General features: G+C 37.6%; 1 protein-coding gene across 1 annotated transcript in view; it reads right to left on the bottom strand.

The window, feature by feature from the left end:
- The window catches only part of LOC124616368 (Down syndrome cell adhesion molecule-like protein Dscam2), a 445,499-nt gene that overhangs the window by 160,821 nt on the left and 261,751 nt on the right, over window positions 1-22,927 (bottom strand). Inside the window, exons 20-21 of the mRNA XM_047144679.1 lie at window positions 21,562-21,704; window positions 4,123-4,279 (exon numbers count right to left, since the gene is read on the bottom strand). Of these exons, the coding sequence (XP_047000635.1) occupies window positions 4,123-4,279; window positions 21,562-21,704 (300 nt within the window). The remainder of the gene's footprint in view (window positions 1-4,122; window positions 4,280-21,561; window positions 21,705-22,927) is intronic.

The raw sequence follows: 22,927 nt of genomic DNA, 5'->3' as shown, positions 1-22,927 counted from the left end.
GGATAACTGAACTGGTGATTCTGGTAGGGCTAGTGAAGTTATATGGAGAATAAGTTTTGTCAATGATATGAATAGTTACAGAATTAATGGTGACAAAATTGTTTGTTAGAATGAGTAAGGAGAAGAAATGAGGACATCACACAAATTATATGGAGTAATATGATGATTCCGAATTTTTATAAAAATTTCGTGCTACTACTTTTCGATATCCGGCTTCAGAAACTGGTGTATGAATGAAATGTGAAGCTATTTCATAACATAAAACTTTTTGTTTGTAGTAGTCCTAATAGATATTTGATATTGGTACTCTGTGAAATATATTCTGTCCTGTTATTTGTTTAAATGCGGTAGATAAAAATGACCATTTGTGCTAAAACAGTGTCACTTATTTGATGTGTGTACAATTGCTGCAATATTAGAAAGGCCTATTTTTTTTAATTTAGCAGACAGTGACAAAATTGACTTAATCAAATCTAGAAACCACACCAGTTTGGGGTACTATTCGTATTAACAGTTTTTTAAGTATTAGACAACAACAGTTTAATTTTTCATGTAGCAGAATGTTTGACTAACTTTGACGAGATAATAGATTTTTTTGCAGAAAGGAAAACATGCCATGTAAAACTGTAGCAAGATCAGGCAGAAAAAGATGCTGGGACCTAAGGATTGAAGAAATGAGTATTTTCTTACTTGTCTCTTGTCTTTTCCGGTTTTATTTTTCCTATATTTAATTTTATTTCACACAAAAGAGGAAGTTATTAGCTTATAGGCAACAATGAGCACAAATGTTCTGAAGCATTCTTATTCTCACAGTTACAATTAATCCCACCCAGTAATAATTGTGAGTTTTTTTAAAGGGGGTAGGACATCAAACCAGCTGACTGGGAATGGGAGAGGCGCAACAGGACATTTTAATTTCCATGGTTCTGAATATAGGTTTGATGGCTTCCATTACAAAACATACACATTTGAATACCACAGGGTGAAATACAGTGATGTACAATAAAAGAATGTTCTGTAAAGAGGCATGGCACTGCACTTTGGCACACTTATGAGGGCTGTTCAAAAAGTAAGGTGACTTGTCAAATTGCGCGGGCAACATACATTTGATTATTGATCTTCTTTTCGTTATGTTGGTACACATGTCCCAAACTTATATTCACTGTTTCAGGTGTACAGCATACTTCATTTGTTTTTGACAGATAGAAAGGTTAGATGTGTTTTAGTGTGCTCACTGATTTTCGATTGTTATACAAAATGGAGCAAAGAATTTAAATCAAATTTTGTGTGAAAAATGGAATCAAGTGCTCTAAAACACTTGAAATGTTGACAGTGGCATACAGTGAATTTGCTCTAAGTAAAAAAAAAAAAATGTTTACAAGTGGTACAAGCCCTTCCAAAATGGCCAAGAAGATGCCAATGACGAACCTCGCTCTGAACGCCCCAGCACATCAACAACAGATGAAAACGTCAAAGCTGTGAAAAAAATTGTTTTGGAAAATCATCGAATTACTGCAAGAGAAGTTGCTGAGGATGTTGTGCAATTTTTTCGGATGTTTTGCATGTAGGATGTGTGTCAGTGAAGTTTGTTCCAAAAATTATCAATTTTGACCAGAAGAACCATCACATGAGCATTGTGCAGGAGCTCTTGAATGACACAGGTGATGACCCTGATTTGTTCAAAAGGGACATAACTGGTGACAAAATCTGGGTTTACAATTATGACTTTGAAACCAAAGCCAAATCATCCCAATGGAAGCATCCTGGAGAGCCAAGACTGAGAAAAGCATGCCAACTTCAATCAACTGCAAAGTTTTGCTCACTGTTTTTTCAATTACCATGGCATAGTGCATCATGAATTTTTGCCTCAAGGTTGTATGGTGAATAAGGAGTATTACCTTGATTTTATATGCCTTTTGTGAGCTAGGCAAAATGCAAAAAATATCCAGAATAGTGGAAAACCAATTCATGGCTTTTGCATCACGACAGTATGTGTATTGATCCATAATTGCTTGTGAGAGATTTTTTGGCCAAAAACAACACAACAATCATGCCTCAGCCACCATATTCAATGGATCTGGCCCCCTGCAACTTTTCCCTTCTCAAAACTGAAGAGACCTATGAAAGGATGAAGATTTTCAATGATTGGGGAAATAAAAACTGCATCACTGGAAGTACTTAAGGCTGTACCAAAAAGTGCTTATGAGAAGTGCTTTGAGGATTGGAAGAAGCGTTGGCACAACTGTATTGTATCTGGGGGGATTACTTTGAAGGGGACAACATGAATATTGATGAATAAATAAATATTTTTTCATAAAAATATAAAGTCACCTTACTTTTTGAACACACCTCATAAGACCAAATAATATGTCTTACACTTCCTCGAACATATATGTTTTATGTATCAAACTCTGCAAAAAGATATGTGCTACAGAATGAGCATATTTTCGAAAAATATTTTTTTTTAAATTTTTTACTTCCTAACTCAAACGTTCAATTTTTTTTTGGGGGGGGGGGGGGGGAAGGGGGGAAGGGGGGAAGGGGGGGTTGCTGCTATCGAGTTTTTGTATTGGTTCAGAAATATTGTAGATCTGGGACTGGAGAGGGGAAATGCTTATCGAAAATATGTTGTTTGTTTTGGTCGTATACTGCAGTTATGTATTCACTTTCTTGATGGTGGGAAGCCATGAAGTTGGAAGTTTAAAGCTGTCCTCATAGAGGAAGTATACACTATGTAACAACTCAGAAGATTTTACCTTCAGTCTCACTTATGAACCAGACAGTGACTGAAAACGAGGGTAGCAAAGCAAAAGCAGAAGCAGAAACACAGAGCTCAGTTTTCAAATATTCCTTTGAAAATGAAAACCCAGGGGTATTTCACCAAAATAATTCTCATATCACTGCGTAGATAAGTCATATTAAGTTAGCAACAATGGCACTGAGAAACAGCTGAAACTATTGAATCTGAACTAAACTCCAGGTCCCAATGGAATCCTTATCAAATTCTATACCAAATTTGGGACTCATTTACTATAATGTACTGTAGATCCCATGAACAAAAAACTGCACTTAGTAACTGGAAGAAAGCACATCACATCTGTCTACAAGAAGGATAACATAAATGGTCCACATGGGATAGTGTCACAGGGACGTTGAAACTGAATTGGCAGACACTTGAAGATAGATGCAAATTATCTTAAGAAAGCTCACTTACAAAGGTTCAAGAACTGGCTTTAAATTAGTACTCCAAGAATATACTGCAGTACACTATGTATTGCTCCTGGAGGGATTGTGAGGACAAAATTAGATTAATCACAGCACACAAAGAGCATTTAAACAGTCATTCTTCCCCTACTCCATATGTGAATGGAATGAGAAGAAGCTCTAATAACTGGTACAATGGGAAGTACCCTCTGCAATGCACTTCACAGTGGTTTGCAGAGTATGGATGTAGATGCAGATGTTCCAGTTTTGTCTGACAAGGAGCTGTACAATGGAAGCTGAAAACTTTCAGGACCAAACAATCCCTATTCAAGTTTGGTGCGAAGTGAGACCCAGAGGTTCAATCATATCAACTGTTTTGCATCAATATTCATTCACCTCCTTACTGTTTTTCATATAGAGGCTGGAAGAGCAATTTTTCATAGATTCAGATTGTGATATTAATGTTGCTGTTGTCTGATAATTGCAATGTTCCTCCCAACAGATGTTCAGAAGTACGCACAAACGTATAGTAGCTAAGTGGTCTTCCACCTTAAACACTTGATTGAGAACCTTGGTCCATGACTGTTACACTCAATCAATGCTGGCAATGCTCCCTCAAGTAATTATCAAGTGTCATTGCCATGGAAACACACTTAGCTTAATCACTGCTATGGGTACAGTTAATATTCCTCCAATCTTATCTGTAGATACATTTATCACTCTTTATTAAAGATGCTATGTCAATCTGAAATGGCATGATAATGAAGTATTGAATCTGCAGGACAATAAGGATAGGTAGTAGTGCTGCTTGGATTTATTAGATCAAAATGTATGGTTTGCTGCAAATTTCATAATTTCTCTCATTCTCTGTATAAGATAATTTGTGTACAAAAGTTTAAAAAAAAAGATTTTTCTTACCACGAGATATAGGAGCCTGTGAGACTTTTGGACTTGGCTGTCCTTCTCCAACTGTTGTCGATGCTGTAACCCAGAAATCATATCTCTGAAATTCTTTCAGTCTTCTTACTTCATATATTAGTTCCCTGTCTCCAAACACAGTTTCCTTCTGTGTTTCCTATAATTAAAAGAAAATTTCATACAATTTTAATAGTATAAAAATGTATCTAATGTTCCTAATAAATGAACCATTATTTGTATGTCAATATAACCTGAATATGAATGAAACAGGTACACAAATGATTCTTTATAACAGACCCCTGCACCGAACTCCCCAGTTTTCTCTGCCACTGCAGTTTAAGAAAACATATGCAGAATGAAATTTTCACTCTACAGCAGATTGTGCACCGATATGAAACTTCCTGGCAAATTAAAACTGCATGCTTGAATGAGACTCAAACTCAGGACCTTTGCCTTTCATGGGGAAGTGCTCTGCCATATGAGCTACTGAAGCACGACTCGCAACCTGTCCACACAGCTTTAATTCCACCAGTACCTTGTCTCGAACCTTCGTGCTTGGGTAGCTCAAATGGTAGAGCGCTTGCCTGCCAAAGGCAAAGGTCCCAAGTTCAAGTCTCAGACTGGCACATAATTTTAATCTGCCAGGAAGTTTCATATCAGCACACAATCTGTTGAATACTGCCAGGGAATTGCTCTCATCATGCATTTTTAAGTAGTAGGTAGAAGGTAGGGACATACAGATAAGGGATGGGAAGATTTCTGTGGGGTAGCTGTGAAACTTTGTGAGGGGCATATGTTTTAAAGGATTTTTTAAGCTCAGTCTGGATGGAAAGAATGATTTCCTGAACAGTGACGTGACCAAGAGCTGATGCAATCTCTCTTCCGCATACACTCTTTTAATCAGATACCACATTAGTAGAGCTTTAGTCTGTAGTGAGGCTCATGATAGAGCAATCTTTTAACAGTTATCTGATAGCTTATGAGTTGGAGTGGGGTTTGAGATTTCAAAGCTGTTTTTCAAGAAGTATTTTGGGGGGGATTCATACAGAAAGTCGGGAATTCCTGGAATACTTACAGAGATTGTTTTTAGAGGAGGAGGATCACATTTGTGGGTTCTCTTTTTTTTCTTTTCTTTTCTTTCTTTCTTTTTTCTTTTTCTTTTTTTTTTTAACAAATTTCCACCATGTGACTAAATTCTATCATTTATTTCATACAATCATGGTTCTGACTTCATAGCCATTCTGAAGTGCAAGTTGAACTGAAAATTAACAAAGCATACAGATCATACAGTGGAAGGTTTAATGTGGGGGTGGGGCAGGGGGGAAGGAGGGGGGGGGGGAAGAAATAACAAATATGAGAACATTACTTACATTTACAAAATTTCTGGCATGCCTAAATGACATGTCATTATTGAAATAATATACAGGGTGTTTCACAATTCATGATACACACTTCTAGAGATTGTAGAGGGAACCTAGTAGATCAAGTTTTACATAGCAACCCATGTCCAGAAAGGAAAACAAGAGCTACTCAATTATGCACTAGATGTTTCTTATGCAGTTTGCTTCTTATGGTAAGCTATTCACATTCATGAATAGTATGATGACACCATGTCATATGATGTCCTCTGTTTCCATCTGCCTTTTTTTTCATGCTTCCTGCTGATACATCTGTTGATATTACAGTGACTAACACTGCAGTGACAGGATGCCTGAGTTCAAATTTGCTGAGAACACTGATATATTATTAGTTTGTGGTGAAGCTCGCTATAATGGAAGAGAAGCTCAACATCTGTACCATGAGTACTTTCCAAATCATGTGATGCCATTGCATCTCATGTTTGACAGTACAGAACAACAGGAAAGTGAGCAATTCACAAGCAGTAGAGCAAATAGTGGTGCTCCAAGAAGGTGGTGTACTGTCATATTGGAAGATGAAGTGCTTCATCAATTCGAAGAGAACCCATGGGACGAGAACTCGAGCCACTGCAAGTGACTTGCATGTGTCTCACTCGTGTGTCTAGCATGCTACGCATCAACAGTAACTCCACCCATATCACCCTCAGAAGGTACACACCAGGCTTCCAGCAGATTTTGTGCCGCGTGTCAATTTCTGTACTTGGTTTTTACACCACTGTGTGGATTTTCCTTAGTTTCCAAGGCAAATTTTGTTCACCGACAAAGCACATTTCAACAGGGAAAGCGCTCTGAATGACCAAAATAGCCACATTTGGGATCAAGAAACCCCCAAAACTACGAGTTCATGAAGATTTAAGGACACCTTCAGCATCATATCTGGGCAGGTATCTGTGATGGTCACGTGATTGGCTTGTACATCCCCACTTAACAGGTGCCAGGTACTTGATATTCCTGCAACAAGTGCTGATGGGGCTGTTTTAAGATGTGCCATTGAACATTTGGCAGAAATTGTGGTTCCAGCAAGACGGCATGGCAGTACATTTTGCAGTTTATGTTTGAAACCATCTGAACATAATTTATGGGGACAAGTGGTTCAGTCAAGTTGGTCCACATGCTTGGCCTCTAAGATCCCCAGATTTAACCCCTTTGGACTTTTTCTTGTGAGGCTACATGAAGAATCTTGTTTACGAGACACCTGTCCAGTCAGAGGAATATGTGATTGCAAGATCATGGCTATGACAGAAGTGATTACCAATATGCCACACATGTTGAACAGTGTTTATGCGAACTTAATGCACAGGTACACTGTGTGCATCAAACTTGATGGTCATTGTATTGAACAGCTGCTGTAATATCATAACACATAGGAGTGAAATCTGGACGTCTTGTTTTCCTTGTAATATGGAAACAAACTGTTTCTTGGGATGAATCCCTGTGTAAAATTTGATTTACTGAGTCCTGTCTTCAACTTCTAGATATATATGTAATATCAATTGTGAAACACAATGCATAACTGGTGTTATAAACCAGTTGTTGTATTACAGGATAAGAGAACATATAAAGATACATGATACGGCTGACATTTTGCACAAAGCATAACATTAACTAACTATACAGCATATTTAAAAGACAATATGTCTTATACAAGAACCAATGTTAACACTTCTCAAAATAATGGCAAATACTGTTACAAAGTGGCACCACTGTATGAGCAACGCACTCTTTGATTTGCCAAAAGCATTACCAGGAGAGGGAAACGAGTGTTTACTTGGCTAAGTGTTTAACATATCCTTATAATACTCCTTATAATACTCGCCCATAACAGCTTTTTATAGTGCTGCAAAGCAGTACTCAATTATCAGTGTGGAAATATGCCATTTTCTAGATGTAGAATAAAACTTGATCCCTAAAATAATGACATAGATGTAATATTATAAAACAATGATCCACTGATTCCTGGTGACTTACATAAAAGGCAGTATGCAAGAGTCATGTGAAATGCAGTCAACCCACAAATCCACACACCTGCAAATTTGCTGGATGTATTCCAATCTCTGTCTTTCTCTACAGTTTTTACCCTCTACAGCTCCCTCTAGTAACAGGGAAGTCATTCCCTGACATCTTAATAGATGTCCTACTATCCTGTCCCTTCTCCTCACTAGTGTTTTCCACATATTTGTTTCCTTGCCGACTCTGCACAGAACCTGCTCATTCATTACCTTATCAGTCCACCTAATTTTCAACATTTGTCTGTTGCACCACATCTCAAATACTTTGATTCTCTTCATCTCCTGTTTTCTCACAGTCCGTCTTTCACTGACATACAATGCTGTGTTCCAAACATACATTCTCAGAAATTTCTACCTCAAATTAAAACTTATGTTTGATACTTGTGTACTTCTCTTGGCCAGGAATCCCCATTTTGCCAGTGCTACTCTGTTTTGATGTCCTCCTTTCTCTGTTCGTCAGTGGTTATTTTGCTGCCTACGTAGTAGAATTCCTTAACTTCATCTACTTCATGACTATCAATCCTGATGTTAAGTTTCTTGCTATTCTCATTTCTACTACCGCCTGCCCCCAGTAGCTGAGTGGTCAGCATGACAGAATGTCAATCCTAAGGGCCCGGGTTCGATTCCTGGCTGAGTCGGAGATTTTCTCTGCTCAAGGACTGTGTGTTGTGTTGTCCTAATCATCATCATTTCATCCCCATCGATGCAAAAGCCACCAAAGTAGCATCAAATTGAAAGGCTTGGACCCAATGAACGGTCTACCCGCCCTAGTCACACAACAGTATAGTATGGTATTTCTACTACTTCTCATTACTTCCATCTTTCTTTGCTTTTGTCTCAATCCATATTCTGTACTCATTAGACTGTGCTTTCTATTCAGTGGATCATGTAATTGTTCTTCACTTTCACTCAGGTTAGCAGCATCATCAGCACATTGTATCACTGATATCCTTTCACCGTGAATTTTAATTCCAGTCCTGAACTTTTCTTTGATTTCCATCATTGCTTCTTCCATGTACAGATTGAAAAGTAGGGGTGAAAGACTACATCCCTGTCTTGAACCCTTGTTAATCTGAGCATCTTGTTCTCGGTTGTCCATTCTTATTATTTCCCTTTGGTCTTGTCACATTGTGTACTACCCATCTCTCCTTACAGCTTAATCCTATTTTTCTCAGAATTTTGAATGTCCTGCATCATTTTACATTGTTGAATTTTTTTCCAGGTCAACAAATCATATGAATGTGTCTTGATTTTTCTGTGGTTTTGCTTCCATTACATTGGGCAACAATGCAAATGTTTTGGGCTCAAAAATAATTAATCCTTATTTATTTCCATCTGCTGAATTAAAAAATCTCCATAAAAATAAATATTAGCTCTTGCTCTACAGATAAAGTGACATTTCATTTTTATAGTCATAATTTTCAGTTTGGGGGAAATTTTGTTTTCAGAATTGGCGCACCTGTCCAATGATAAAACACAAATGCTCTTAAGCTGTTTGTAAGTCGCAAACATAGATACTGTTGCTGTGACTGAGTTGCATATAGTTTGTGTTGTGATTAAAACAGAATTTCTGGTTTGAGAGTGCTTTTGTAGTGCAAAATTTGTAACAATGCCATGAAAATGTGTAAATAATATGAATAATTTTTGTTACATTTGTGATGAAACAACATTTTCTTCACAGAAACGCAATCTGACACCTCTTGTGAAGGCTGCCTATCAGCGTTATTTTGGTATGAAAGTAGGGGACCAGGATAAGTCTTGGGCTCCACACACATGTTGCAATGCATGTTCAGTTATGCTGCAATAATGGCTGAAAAATAAGAAACGATCTATGGCTTTTGCTGTGGCTATGGATTGCCAGGAATCTACAAATCAAACAGATGACTGTTATTTCTCTTCATCTCCACCTATAAAGGCAGGATTGTCTATTAAGATAAGAAGAACAGTTCAGTACCTGAATCTTTGATCTGTTAGTTGAATAATTCCACATTCAGTTAGCTTACCAGTTCCCAAAAATTATGTGTTTGAAATAGAAAATAGAGAAAGTCTGGAACAAGAAGAAGAAGAACCAAACAAGCCTTCCACATCCCGTGACCCTGATTTTGGGGGAAAAGGTGATAAACCACACAGACTGAGTCAAGCAGAATTGTGTGATCTCATTAGAGATCTTGACCAGTCAAAGGATAAGGCAGAAATTCTTGGGTCTTGACTGCAGCAATGGACTCTTCTCGAAACTGCTGTCATAGTCTTAGTACAGAATATGCTACATGGAACTGTTTCCTTTTTTTGGAGAACAAAAACAATCTTGTAGTTTGGTGTGACATTAATGGCTTAGTGAAATCTTTGAATCTGAACAATGATCCAACTGAATGGAGGCTATTCATTGATTCCTTTAGCTTAGTTTGAAACCTGTGTTACTACTCAATGGCAACTGCCTTCCTTCTACTCCTGTTGGTCATGCAGTTCACATGAAGGAGACATTTGCAAATATGACAGACCTCTTGGATTCAATCAAATATCATGAACATAAATATCTGTGTGATATAAATGTCATTGCCATACTCTTAGGAATGCAACTGGGGTACACAAAACATTGCTTCTTCTTATGTATGTGGGACAGTAGGGATAGGAAATTGCTTTATATCAAAGCAGACTGATCAGCAAGAAATCTTAATCCTAGTGAGAAAAATGTCATTACCAAGCCTCTCCTGGACCCAAAAGATGTTCTTCTTCTGCTGCATATCAGGTTGTGTTTGATGAAAAATTTTGTCAAAGGTATGAACCAAGAAGGATGGGGCTTTAAGTACACAAAAGAGAAATTTGCAAAATTAAGTGAAGCAAAAGTTAAGGAAGGTACTTTTATTGGGCAACAGACTTGAGAACTTGTAAAGGATCTTGCATTTGACCATTCATGGATTTTTAGGCAGCAAAAGAGATGATAACTATACTCAGCTGGTGACAGTGCCCCTGCAAAAATACCAGAACAGTGGATGCAACATGCCCCATAAAATCCATTTTCTCCACTCCCATCTAGGCTTTTTCCCTTATAGTTGTGGAGCTGTTGGCAGTGAACATGGAGAAAGATTCCATTAGGACATTTCTGTTATGGAACATAGATATGAGGGCCAATGAAATGAAGCAATGCTTGCAAATTACTGTTGGTCTTTGTGTAGGGATGCTCTGGAACTCTGTTACAAGAGGCAAGCTCAAAGATGACAATCTCATGCAGCCATTCTCCAGACCCAACCATCTGTGAGGTATTCTTCCAGCAATTGAGAACTCTCAAAATGTAACTACCATTTAAAAAAATTCAAATACACATTCAGTGTTGTTAGCATACATAATTAAAATGTATCTCTTTTCTTAATCTGTTAACATGAAATACTTCCACCTAGTGGTATCACAGAAATTAGAACTGAGGAAAATTTTTCATTGTCATATTCATTTTTCTTGACTCAAAATTTGTGAGAATTGACTCATGAAGTGCAGGGAACATTCAAATTTTTTTTTGTTGGCCAGTGTTATCAGCTGCAACATCAGAATTGCCCCTCTGGTGCCTTTATCTTTCCTGAGACCAGGCTGATTATAATGTAACACATCTTTAGTTTTCTTTTTCATTCTTCTGTATATTACTCTTGTCAGCAAGTTGGATGCATGAGCTGTTAAGCTGATTGTGTGATAATTCTCCCACTTGTCAGCTCTTGCAGTCTCCAGAATTGTATGGATGATATTTTTCTGAAAGTCAGAGAGTATGTCGCCAGATTAAAACACTCTACACACCAATGTGAATAGTCATTTTGTTGCCACTTCCCCCAATGATTTTGGAAATTTCGATGGAATGTTATCTATCCCCTCTACCTTACTTGATATTAAGACCTCCAAAGCTCTCTTAAGTTTTCATTCTAGTACTGGATCTGCTATCTCTTCTAAATTGACTCCTGTTTCCTCTTCTATCTTTTCCTTCATAGAGGCCTTCAGTGTACTCTTTCCACCTCTCTGCTCTCTCCTCTGCATTTAACTGAGGAATTTCCATTGCACTCTTAATGTTATCACCCTTGTTTTTAATTTCACTGAAGGTTATTTTCACATTGCTATGGGCTGAGTCAGTCCTTCTGGCAATCATTTATTTTTCTATTTCTTCATATTTTTTATGCAGCCATTTTGTCTTTGCTTCTCTGCAATTCCTATTTATTTCATTCCTCAGTCACTTGTATGTCTGTATTCCTCAATTTCCCTGAACATTTTTGCACTTCCTTCTTTCATTGATCAACTGAAGTATTTCTTCTGTTACCCATGGTTTCTTTGCAGTTACCTTCTTTGTATCTATGTATCTCTTTCCAACTTCTGTGGTTGCTCTTTTTAGAGATGTCTATTCCTCTTCAACCATTCTGCCTACTGAGCTATTCCTCATTGCTGTGTCTATAGCCTTAGAGAACTTCTAGTGTATCTCGTCATTCATTAGCAGTTCCGTATCCCACTTCTTTGTGTATTGATTCTTCCTGACTAATCTCTTAAACTCCAGCCTATTCTTCATCACTGCTACCTTGTGATCTGAGTCTGTATCTGCTCCTGGGTATGCCTTACAATCCAGTATCTGATTTTGGAATCTCTGTCTGACCATGATGTAATCTAACTGAAATCTTCCTGTATCAGCTGGCCTTTTCCAAGTATACCTCCTTCTTTTGTGATTCTTGAACAGAGGATTTGCTAATACTAGCTGAAATTTATTACAGAACTCTATTAGTCTTTCTCCTTTCTCATTTCTTCTCCCGAGTCCATATTCTCCTGTAGCCTTTTCTTCCATTCCTTCCTCTACAGCTGCATTCCAGTCCCCCATGACTATTAGATTTCCATCTCTCTTTACATGCTGCATTACCCTTTCAATATCATCATATACTTTCTCTATCTCTTCATTATCAACTTGCGATGTTGGCAAATACACATGAATTATTGTTATCGGGGCTGGTTTGCTGTCAATTGTGATAAGAATGTCACTGAACTATTCAAGTAATGGTCTCTTTGCCCTACCTTCCTATTCATAATAAAACCTACTCCCATTGTACCATTTTCTGCTGCTCTTGATATTGCCTCAAACTCATCTAACCAGAAACCGTTGCCTTCTTTCCATTTCAATTTACTGACCCCTATTATATCTAGACTGAGCCTTTGGATTTCCATTTTCAGATTTTCAGCTTCCCTAGCATGTTCAAGCTTCTGAAATTCCATGCCTGGACTTGCAGAATGTTATCCTTTCATTGGTTAGTCAACCTTTTTCTCATGGTCACCTCCCCTTTGCCAGTCCCCTTCCAGAGATCTGAATGGGAAACTATTCTGGAATCTTTTGCCAATGGAGAGATCATCATAACACTTTGTCAATTACAGGTCACATGCCCATGGATACATGTTATGTGTCTTTAAGGCACTGATTTCTATTGCTTTCTGTGTTCCCATGCTGTTGATCATTGCTGATTCTTCCACCTCTAGGCCTGAACCTCTGCTGACTCCTCTGCCCTCTTTGACAAGGCCGTTACACAATGAGGGTGACTTCTTATACAGATGTCTTTGGCCACCAATGTTGATTATTAATCAAAATTTATCCGGTGGCAGGTTCCAAACCCAGTACTGAGGTTGTTTTGATTACTAGTCAGAGACACTACCCCTAGACCACAGGTGCATGAATATTTGATTCCTTAGTGTACTATCTGCCAGACAACAGCAAGGAGTTAATAGTCCATGGTGACTTCAGTGTAGATTTTCTAAAGGACTCTGCTAGGAAAAACTATCTGGAAACCTTATTTGGATCCTACAATTTGATCTCTATAATTAACTTTCCTGCATGGGTGGATAAAAATGGTAGGACTGTAATTGATCATGTATTCTTTGGCGAAGCACAATGCTCTCTCTGATCATGATGCACAGCTTGTTAGGATAAATAGCATAGTGCCTTACAGTATGGATGCTCACCAGTGTAAATCAGTTAGAACAATTAATGACTCCAATACAAACGTTTTTAAGAACAGTTTATAGGAGATGACCAGGGATGAAATTTATAATGAAACATATGCTAACATAAAATTTAATCTATCTGATGGTAAATTCATGATATTATTTGAAAATAGCTAATCAGAATGGACACTAAACAGTCATGTAAAAAACCATGGATCACTAGAGGGACTAAAGTATCTTGTGAAAAGAAAAGGGAAATTACCTTTTTGGCAAGAACAAAATGGATTCTGCAGCAGGTGCACACTACAAAAACTATTCAAAATTACTAAGAAAGGTTATTACAGAGATCAAGGAACATGCACATAATGTCATAAATCAGTAATTCCGACAACAGACTGAAGGCTACATGAAATGTTGTTAAATGAGAGGCAGGACAACCAGCCGCAGAACAAGATAACATCACTATAGAATTGAATGTAAGGACTATAAATGATGTGTTGCAGGTAGCAAATGCATTTAGAAATCATTTCTTAAATATAGCAAAAAGCGTAAGGGCAAACAGTTCAAGAAAAAAACCACAGTGGTGTGTTGATAAAATAAGATGCATAACATTTAGTCATATGAATGTATCACAAACTATTGCTTCTGATATCAAGAAAATTATATATTCTCTCAAAAATAAAAGCTCATCTAGTTCTGATGGTGTTTCGAATAGAGTATTAAATATTTGTATTCTAAAATAATATCTCGTCTTAGCAACAATAATATCCTCAGCAAATCACAGTTTGCATTTCAGAGGCATTGCTCTACTGAGGGTGCCATTTACTTGTTCACTCACCAGATTTCACAAGCATTACGTACTAAAATAGCACTGTTTGGTATTTTCTGTGACCTATGTAAGGCATTTGACAGTGTGAACCACAGTATTCACCTAGATAAATTGAAGGTTTATGGGGTTGGTGGCATAGGCAACCAATGGATAATGCTGTACTTAACCAAAAGAATGGAAAAACTTTTACTTAGTAATTCAATCAGCTTAGTCTGGGGACATTATTCTGACCGAGGAGAAATCACATATGGGGTTCCCAAGGCTCAATCTTAGGTCCACTATAGTTCCTCACGTATTTAATGGATCTTCCATGTAGTACACAACAAGAAGAATTAGTACTTTTTGCAGATGACTAGTATTCAAATAAATCCAAGCATACATACACAAACAGAAGAAATGGTAAACAAAGTTCTTAAAAGTATCATTGACTGATTTTCTGTGGATGGTCTCACCCTCAATTTTAAAAAGATACATTGTATTCAGATTTGCACATCTAGGGTACTACACCATGATAATTGTGTTGTCATGAGTACCAAGAGCTGTGCAAGAAGTATCGATAGCAGCAGATATACTGCACAGGTATCATGAGGCACCAATGAGATGTCAGGAAGAAGCAGTGCCTCCTGAAGATCCATGGCACATTGTTGTCCCTTTGCCCTGAAATAACATCACCAGAGGCCAGGAGGGCAGCTCTGTTCAAGGTCAGATCCAGTCCACTTCCAGGATGTTCCTGTCGGAGTAGTGTTGTTTTGTTGCCTACTCGCAGTGACACAGTCCATGTCAACAATCGAGAAATGAAGAGATTTCCATCTCCTGTGAGCTGTGCCAATATTATCAGAACTGTGTGAACAAGTGTCTATGAATTTGTGTTTTATAGTGACTGTAGTGAAGCCACAGTAAAGCCTTTCTGAACTTGAATTGGTTTGCCACTCAGGAATTGTGGCTCTTTTACTGTGTTCTGAGCCACAAGTTTGCACATGTAGACTTCTGGCTACAGCTGAGCCTGGTGAGCAAAGATAAATTTTGTTGTAATTAAGGAAGTATTACTTATCCAAGGTGTTCTAATAACTATATTATTATTAGTCACCTCAGTATCCAAGAAGACAGACACACCAATAAGTGAATCACATGCTGAAGAAATAATAAATAGGATGGAAACTTCAAAATTCTTAGGTGCCCATATTGATGAGAATTTAAATAGGAAAAAGCAAATTTTGGAACTCCTAAAATCGCTTAGTTCAACCATATTTGCACTTAGATTCATTGATAAACTTGGAGAGAGACAAATCAGTAAGCTGACATATTTTGCATGCCTTCATTCAATAAAGATATGTGGAATAATGTTTTGGGGTAACTCATCTTTAAGAAAGAAAGTCTTCGTTTTGCAAAAACATGCTATAAGAAAAATATGTGGCGCCCACACAAGACAATCTTGTAGGCGTCTATTTAAGGAGTTGTGCTTTCTGACTACGGCTTCACAGTATATTTATTTCCTCGTGAAGTTTGCTGTAAATAATCCACTGCAGCTCAAAAGGAACAATGACGTATGTAATTACAATACCAGAAGGGAAGGATGATGGTTCAATCCTGTGTCCGGCCATCCTAATTTAAGTTTTCCGTGATTTCCCTAAATCGTTCCAAGCAAATACCGGGATGGTTCCTTTGAAAGGGCATGGCCAACTTCCTTCCCCATCCTTCCCTAATCCGATGAGACCAATAACCTCACTGTTTGGTCTCCTCCCGAAAACAACCAACCCAACTCCCCAGAAGGGAAAATGACATTCATTACTCCACATTAAGGTTGTGTTTAGCACAAAAAGAGGTGCCCAATGCTGCAACAAAAAGTTTTGATCACTTACCCAGTGATATAAAATGTCTGACAGACAACAAAGTAATATTTGAAAACAAACTGAGAAAGTTTCTCCTTGACAACTCCTACTCTGTAGAATAATTTCTATTACTGTAATGTGTAAAAAGTAGTGGATGTAATCAAATGCACAAATTAATTTGTGAGTAAATGTTAAATGGCTTTTTCCACATCATTGTGATCTGCTGTGCAAAATGATCCATGGAACACACAACTAACCAGCCAACCAATCAACACTGCCCTTTTCACCCATGTATTCCCTTCCTCACTCCCACTCCAGAATGACACAGCCTTCTATTCCACCAATGTACCAACTAGTCTCTCTCTCTCTCTCTCTCTCTCTCTCTCTCTCTCTCTCTCTTCCCTCTCTATGTTTCTGCTTCTTCCCCCAGTCCCTACCCCCCTTCCATCCCTCAAACCTTCCAACTGCACCTAGTAGCCTTACTCTGTCATCACAATGTTGTTGCTGCTCACACTAGCAGCACTGCACCCTCCCTAACCTATAATGTACTATCCCTCCCCCTCCCAGGCCCAGCTCCTCCTTACCCCCATCACCTCAATTGCTTTTTCCATCAGGTGCAGTTACTCACAGTCTGGCCTCAGTAACTGGTGACAATGGTCATGAGTGTGTGGATTGTGCTTGTGTGAATGTGTGTTTTTTACATTAGAAGACAACCTTTTGACTGAAAGCTCACATGTTTAGCAGTCTTTCCACTGTGCCTGTCTGTTACTCAACATCTCCTGTATATGGTGAGCAGCAGTCTATCATTTTCATTATTCTAAAACTTTTCTGAACTATATTTCCTCATTATAGCAAAATATAACACCAAATTTTCTAATCCATCTTTATACCAAATAAACTACTTCTGATACTACTATAATACACTTTGACTGCTGAATACAGGCTAACACTGTACAGATAGTCTTCAGTTGTGTTTACCAACACAAAAAGGTAAATATCATGTGAATCGGCCTAATACAACATACAAAATTACAATTATTGTTTTGAACACGTCATATTTATGTTCGTTAGACTTTTATCTTCTTTTGTTTTTGTCATTTACTTATTAATCTGGAGATCTTGAATTTTATCCCTTTTTGTATCATTTACTTATGAATCCAGAGAATTTAAATTGATTACCAGTGATTTCCAGATTAATAAGTAAATGATGAAAAATATAATATAAAAGTGGACAAACATAAACTGAGAGTTGTAGAAATGGACTACGGTATCTCAGAAGATCATGTAGAATATTTAAGTGAGACCATGTAAAAAATGCAGGGAAGTGGCCCATATTCTGGGGAGCATCATAGATAGAATAGAAGAATGGAAGCTTGCCTGGTGTGGACATACAATGTGAATGATAGATGACAGATGGCCAAAGAAGATCTTAATGGATCGTCCTCAGGGGAGATGGAGAAGAGGAAGACTGAAGGTTGGCTGGTTAGTTGGGATATTGGAGGCCATGAGAAAAAGAAAAATAGGAGAAGACAAGGAAGCCTTGATAGAAGCTCTTGGTGACATACGAAGTTGGTCTAAAAAATTCTGGAACTACCTCCACAAAATTTTTACACTTTTACTTAGGTGCATGGTCTCCTTTAAAATACCCTCCTCCACAATTGATATGCTGTTCCCAATGGCGCTCCACTTCTGGAAGCAGTCTTCGTATGCACACTGCTGGACCACGCGAAGCAGCATCTGTGAATTTTCTTTCATCTTGTCTATGATTGCTAATCTTCGTCCTTTCAATGGGATTTTCAGCTTTGGAAATAAAAAAAAGTTGACAGGGGCTGAAGAGTATGGAGGATGAGGCAGCACAGTGATTTAGTTTTGTGCTATAGTTGTGCACCAACAGGGATGAATGTGAGGTTGTGTTGCTGTGAAGAAAAAGCCATGAATTGCCTCACCACATTTCAGGATGTTTTCTTCTCATATTTTCTTGCAGGAGTTGCAACACCATTGATTAACAATTTTTCCCTGTGGCATGAATTCATGATGAATCCTTCAACATCAAGGAAAACTATCAGCATGGTTTTGACATTTGACCTGACCTGGCCTGGCAAGCTTTTTTGGGTCTTGGGAAACCTTTCCTGACCCATTGTGAAGATGGACCCTTGGTCTCAACAATACAACCGTAGATCCACAGCTCATCCCCAGTTATGATTCTCTCAAGTAACATCTTTTTCTCATTTATGTGATCTGAAAGCTCTTCACTGATTGTGAGGTGAAGGTCATTTTGGTCTTGACTCATGAGCCGTGGGACCAACTTGGTGGCAACATGATGCATTCCAAGACACTGTGTCAGGATCCAGCTGAAATGTTACATTCTTCTGCAGTCCCTCTGACATTCAGTCTTTGATTGGCACCCACGATTTGTTGATGTTCCTGATAAGAGCATCATTGCTAGATGTCGAAGGGTGTCCTGAATGAGGGTCATCTTTAACTTCTGTCTGGCCATTTTTAAACTGTGTGAACCATTTGTAACACCGTAAGGCTTAATCACTCATCACCATAGGCTTCCTGCACCATTTGGTGTGTCTCTGTAAATGTTTTCATGAGTTACAGCAAAATTTAATGCAAACGTGTTGCTCCTCTAGTGCTGCCATCATGAAATTCGTAAACTGTGTGTCATGATGTTCTACTCAGTACAACACTGAACAATAAATAATAGACATACACCAATGCAACATCCAGCAGTTACACATTAAACACAGCCATGTGCAGGAGTGCCAACTGCATTTTGCTCCAACACATCATTCATGTGAAATTAAAATGTTCTGGAATTTTTTGAACAGACTTCATATATGTGGGATGTGGTGACAGCTGCAGGAACCCCACGGTGAGAGTGCCTTATGTAAAATGCTTAATAACGTTCTTCATTGGCCTCCTACTAGTTCTGATGCCTTTCCCTTCATCTTGCCTCCCTTCTTCTTCATAATAGGATAGTTTTTCTTAGATGTATTTTGTGATCTGCCCCTCCTCCCCTGTCTCTAACCTGTCCCTCTTTCCTACTTAAAAAAGGTCTCATTGTTCTGTGAACTATTTTGTGTGTTTCTGTTGATAGTACTGTGTGTATTGTTATTGTTCGTATTTGTTGTCTTCAAATTTAAACCTTCGGTGAACAATAAGTGACGAATCTATGTGAGTGCTGTCACTGTGTACAAGCCGGATGCTAATGTACCCACTGTTGCCATAATTTATAAGAGACTTCCAATCTGTATATAGCGTATTGCATACCAGATATACTGGTAATTTAAATCTTTAGAACATATTTTTTATTAATATTTTGTCACATATATTATTTTGTTGGAGACGAAAGTTTTGCAGGTTCATTTTATTATTGGGTTTGTCAATGAAACATACTACTGACATTCACCTGAATTGCTGTTACAGTACGGGACAAAAGATGAGTAAAACATGCTCACCCTCCACATGGTTTTAGCAAGTTTCAAAAATTTTTTTCTGGGTCTACTGCAGCTGCCCTGTGTGATAAATTGACACTAAACTGACATTAATAGTTTAAACTTAGTGTTTGTCTAACAGTTGAAAAAAAGATTAATTTATCCATATTTTCTTGAGTTCGTCATATTCTTTGACAGTAGAGTATAGCCAAATTATCTTCTCAGTATAGGTTTGATGTAGTAGGAGTGGGTTTAAAGTGATGCCATGATAGCATATAAAGTAATAATTTCACCAGGACGGGAAGAAGAGTATTTTGACTGAAATGTGAATGGTTTTCATTTAGTTCAGTTCAGTTCAGGAGCATCACTTCCAGGCACTTTCATGCATGTTGTGCATTCTCAGTGACAAAAATTTTTTCTTCTCTTAGTAGAAGTAATCTGTCAGCCAAACTCTGCTGAAATGTCTCTGTTGGTGTCAAATTTAAAGTTGTTCCTGACTACATTGCCGTTATGTCTGTCAGTGAAATGCTCAGTGTTTTATTGTTTAAGTGCTTTAGCAATCAAGGTTAATGTTGCTTGTTATTGTGTCAAAGCATACTGAGGCAGTATCATGTCTATGTTTTGTAGTTTTTTCTGCAGTATGTGTGTTTTATTTTCTGTAGTAACTAGAATGTTTACTTTTCTGTATGAAGAGCACAAGTAAAATTTTATGAACACATGAATGGGCTATTAAATATACAGTGTTTATTTTATCTTATTTTTGCTTTTCTAACTTAGTATGCAGAGACAAACTGAAGTTGAAGGAACTTGACTGTACTACACTTAATTTAAATCTAAATTACATATGACAAGCAAGCAAATGTTAGGGAAATTGGAAGTGTTATACCATGTTGTACTTAAATATCATATGTTTATGTGGTTGTGAAGAGTACAATTTTTTTGATGTTTTCTGTACCTTCTTTTCAGTGGTTAGTTGCACTGGACCAATTAAGACATTCCAGATGTAATTCTCTTTTCAGAGAATCTATAGACAGAGATAGGTGCCTCTGAGATTGAATATTTCTGGCACACTTTCAAATTAGCATTGAGAAGACATGAGGAAGTAAAGAAATGAAAAAAATAAAGGAATTTTTGGAAGTTGATGCAGGTTAGTTCCAGGTTGGATCATACTCATTGTGATTCATTCTCCACCAATTAAATGTGAAAAAAAGATATGGAACTGAAGACACAAACTTTACAGCAGTAAGGGCTGTGAAAAACTAATGTGCTGAATGCATGACTGTTCCAACCCTTAAATTGTGTTGACACTACTCTACATGCTATCTACCAACTGCCACTGCACACCATCAATCTAATCTTATATTTCTTGCATGAAATAATTTTGCCACACTTCGTAAGTTGGCCTCTGCTTGAATTACTTCCATATTTTATGTAAGATGTTGGACTATTTTTCATTATTTGATTGTATGCAGACAAAACATCCAACGAAAAATACAAAAAGATGTCTAAGTACTAAATGGTAGTAGGATACTAATAAATGCACACACCAGCTTGAGGATCATCTGTTTGGAAAAGAGAGAAAAACACATGTAGGAAATTGAATCTTTGAATGATTAGACAGGAAAAAGTCATGTGACTGACTGAAAGTAGATCCATAGATCAGCACAAAAATGGAAGTGCTTGTTCTAAGATGACCTGAAGACTGCCCCATTTTGGACATCCCTCCCTTACTTGAAGTTGTACCTATTGAGCATCCAATTACACAAATTTTAATGATTACAATGTTCAATGAAAGACAGATACAGTGACTTAACGAGAACCATGGGGTAAGGAAGGTTAATGGGACAGTATGGATTTTCAAGTTCAGTGAGCTTGTGGACCGGTATTGTTGGTAGGCCTATCACACTTTTCATCTCTATCTGATAGTATTTTAAGTGTGGTCTTTTCCTTCCTATAAGCAAAATTTACCTTGTTTCCATGTTGCTGGGTAGTGCTAATGTATACATTGTATTTCACTATATTTCCATTTGGCTCAGCTGGCTTTGTCCATGCTACCATGATGCTATCAGATGTCATTGCCAATGCTTTGATATGTTCTGGTGGACCTGGAACTAAAAGGAGAAATTAATTTTAAGTAGTTCTGTCGTTTCTTTCAAAAGGTAATAAACCAAAGAAAGAATCTCATAATGTACATTTGTACATTAGTTTTGTGAATTCCATTAAGATGTTATGTGAACAATAGAGCAAGCCTCTAATAGCTATTTTATTTACTCTTTGCTTCCATTATGATTCTGAGTGTTATCTCTTGAACTGGGAATCTGGATGATGTACTATATTTTTATCTGTCCTTTCCTTTTCTTTTTATCCTTTTCCTATGCTGGAAGCTGATATTTAATTAGATTAAAATAGCATTACATTAAAAAAAAAAAAAAAAATATCATTGCCTTGATGTAGACAGTAAATATATTTGAAAACAATCAAAGTTCAGATGTACAAAATTCTTCTTGCAGAGGTAGAGATAATTGATATGTCTGAAAATGGGAAGGCAGAGGAGAGACCAGTCAGTAATTGGATGTTCAGCTGCTATGCAGATGAAATGTGATGGCTGAAATAAACAAGATGCTAAATGAAAAGCTGAGCTGGCATATCTATAGCACTAACAGTATCGCAATGTGTAAATCACATTTACATCAGCAGTTTTGCAAAGTATGATAGCAACAGACAGACAAACTGCTTAATTGTTTCCACTGGAAAGACACTGTCATGAAAGTACTTTTGATCATTTGTATGCTGCTGTTTACAAAATGACTGTTATCAAACTTAATTTTAGTGATTTTGGAGTAATGTTTTATTAGCATATTCGTACACAAGAAATATGCATGATAAACAGAAATTAATCATGAGATAGCAACTGGACAAGTTTTAGTTTAAGTACATATGAACTGGTTTTGTGTCACATCAGCATTCACCAAACTTTTGTTTGCATATAATTTTGTTGTTGTGGTCTTCAGTCCTGAGACTGGTTTGATGCAGCTCTCCATGCTACTCTATCCTGTGCAAGCTTCTTCATCTCCCAGTACCTACTGCATCCTACATCCTTCTGAATCTGCTTAGTGTATTCATCTCTTGGTCTCCCTCTACGATTTTTACCCTCCACACTGCCCTCCAATACTAAATTGGTGATCCCTCGATGTCTCAGAACATGTCCTACCAACCGATCCCTTCTTCTAGTCAAGTTGTGCCACAAGCTCCTCTTCTCCCCAATTCTATTCAATACCTCCTCATTAGTTATGTGATCTACCTATCTAATCTTCAGCATTCTTCTGTAGCACCA

This window comes from Schistocerca americana, chromosome 5 (genome assembly GCF_021461395.2).
Source record: "Schistocerca americana isolate TAMUIC-IGC-003095 chromosome 5, iqSchAmer2.1, whole genome shotgun sequence".
NCBI classification, from domain to species: Eukaryota; Metazoa; Arthropoda; class Insecta; order Orthoptera; family Acrididae; genus Schistocerca; species Schistocerca americana.
This window is presented reverse-complemented; position numbering and strand designations above follow the sequence as displayed.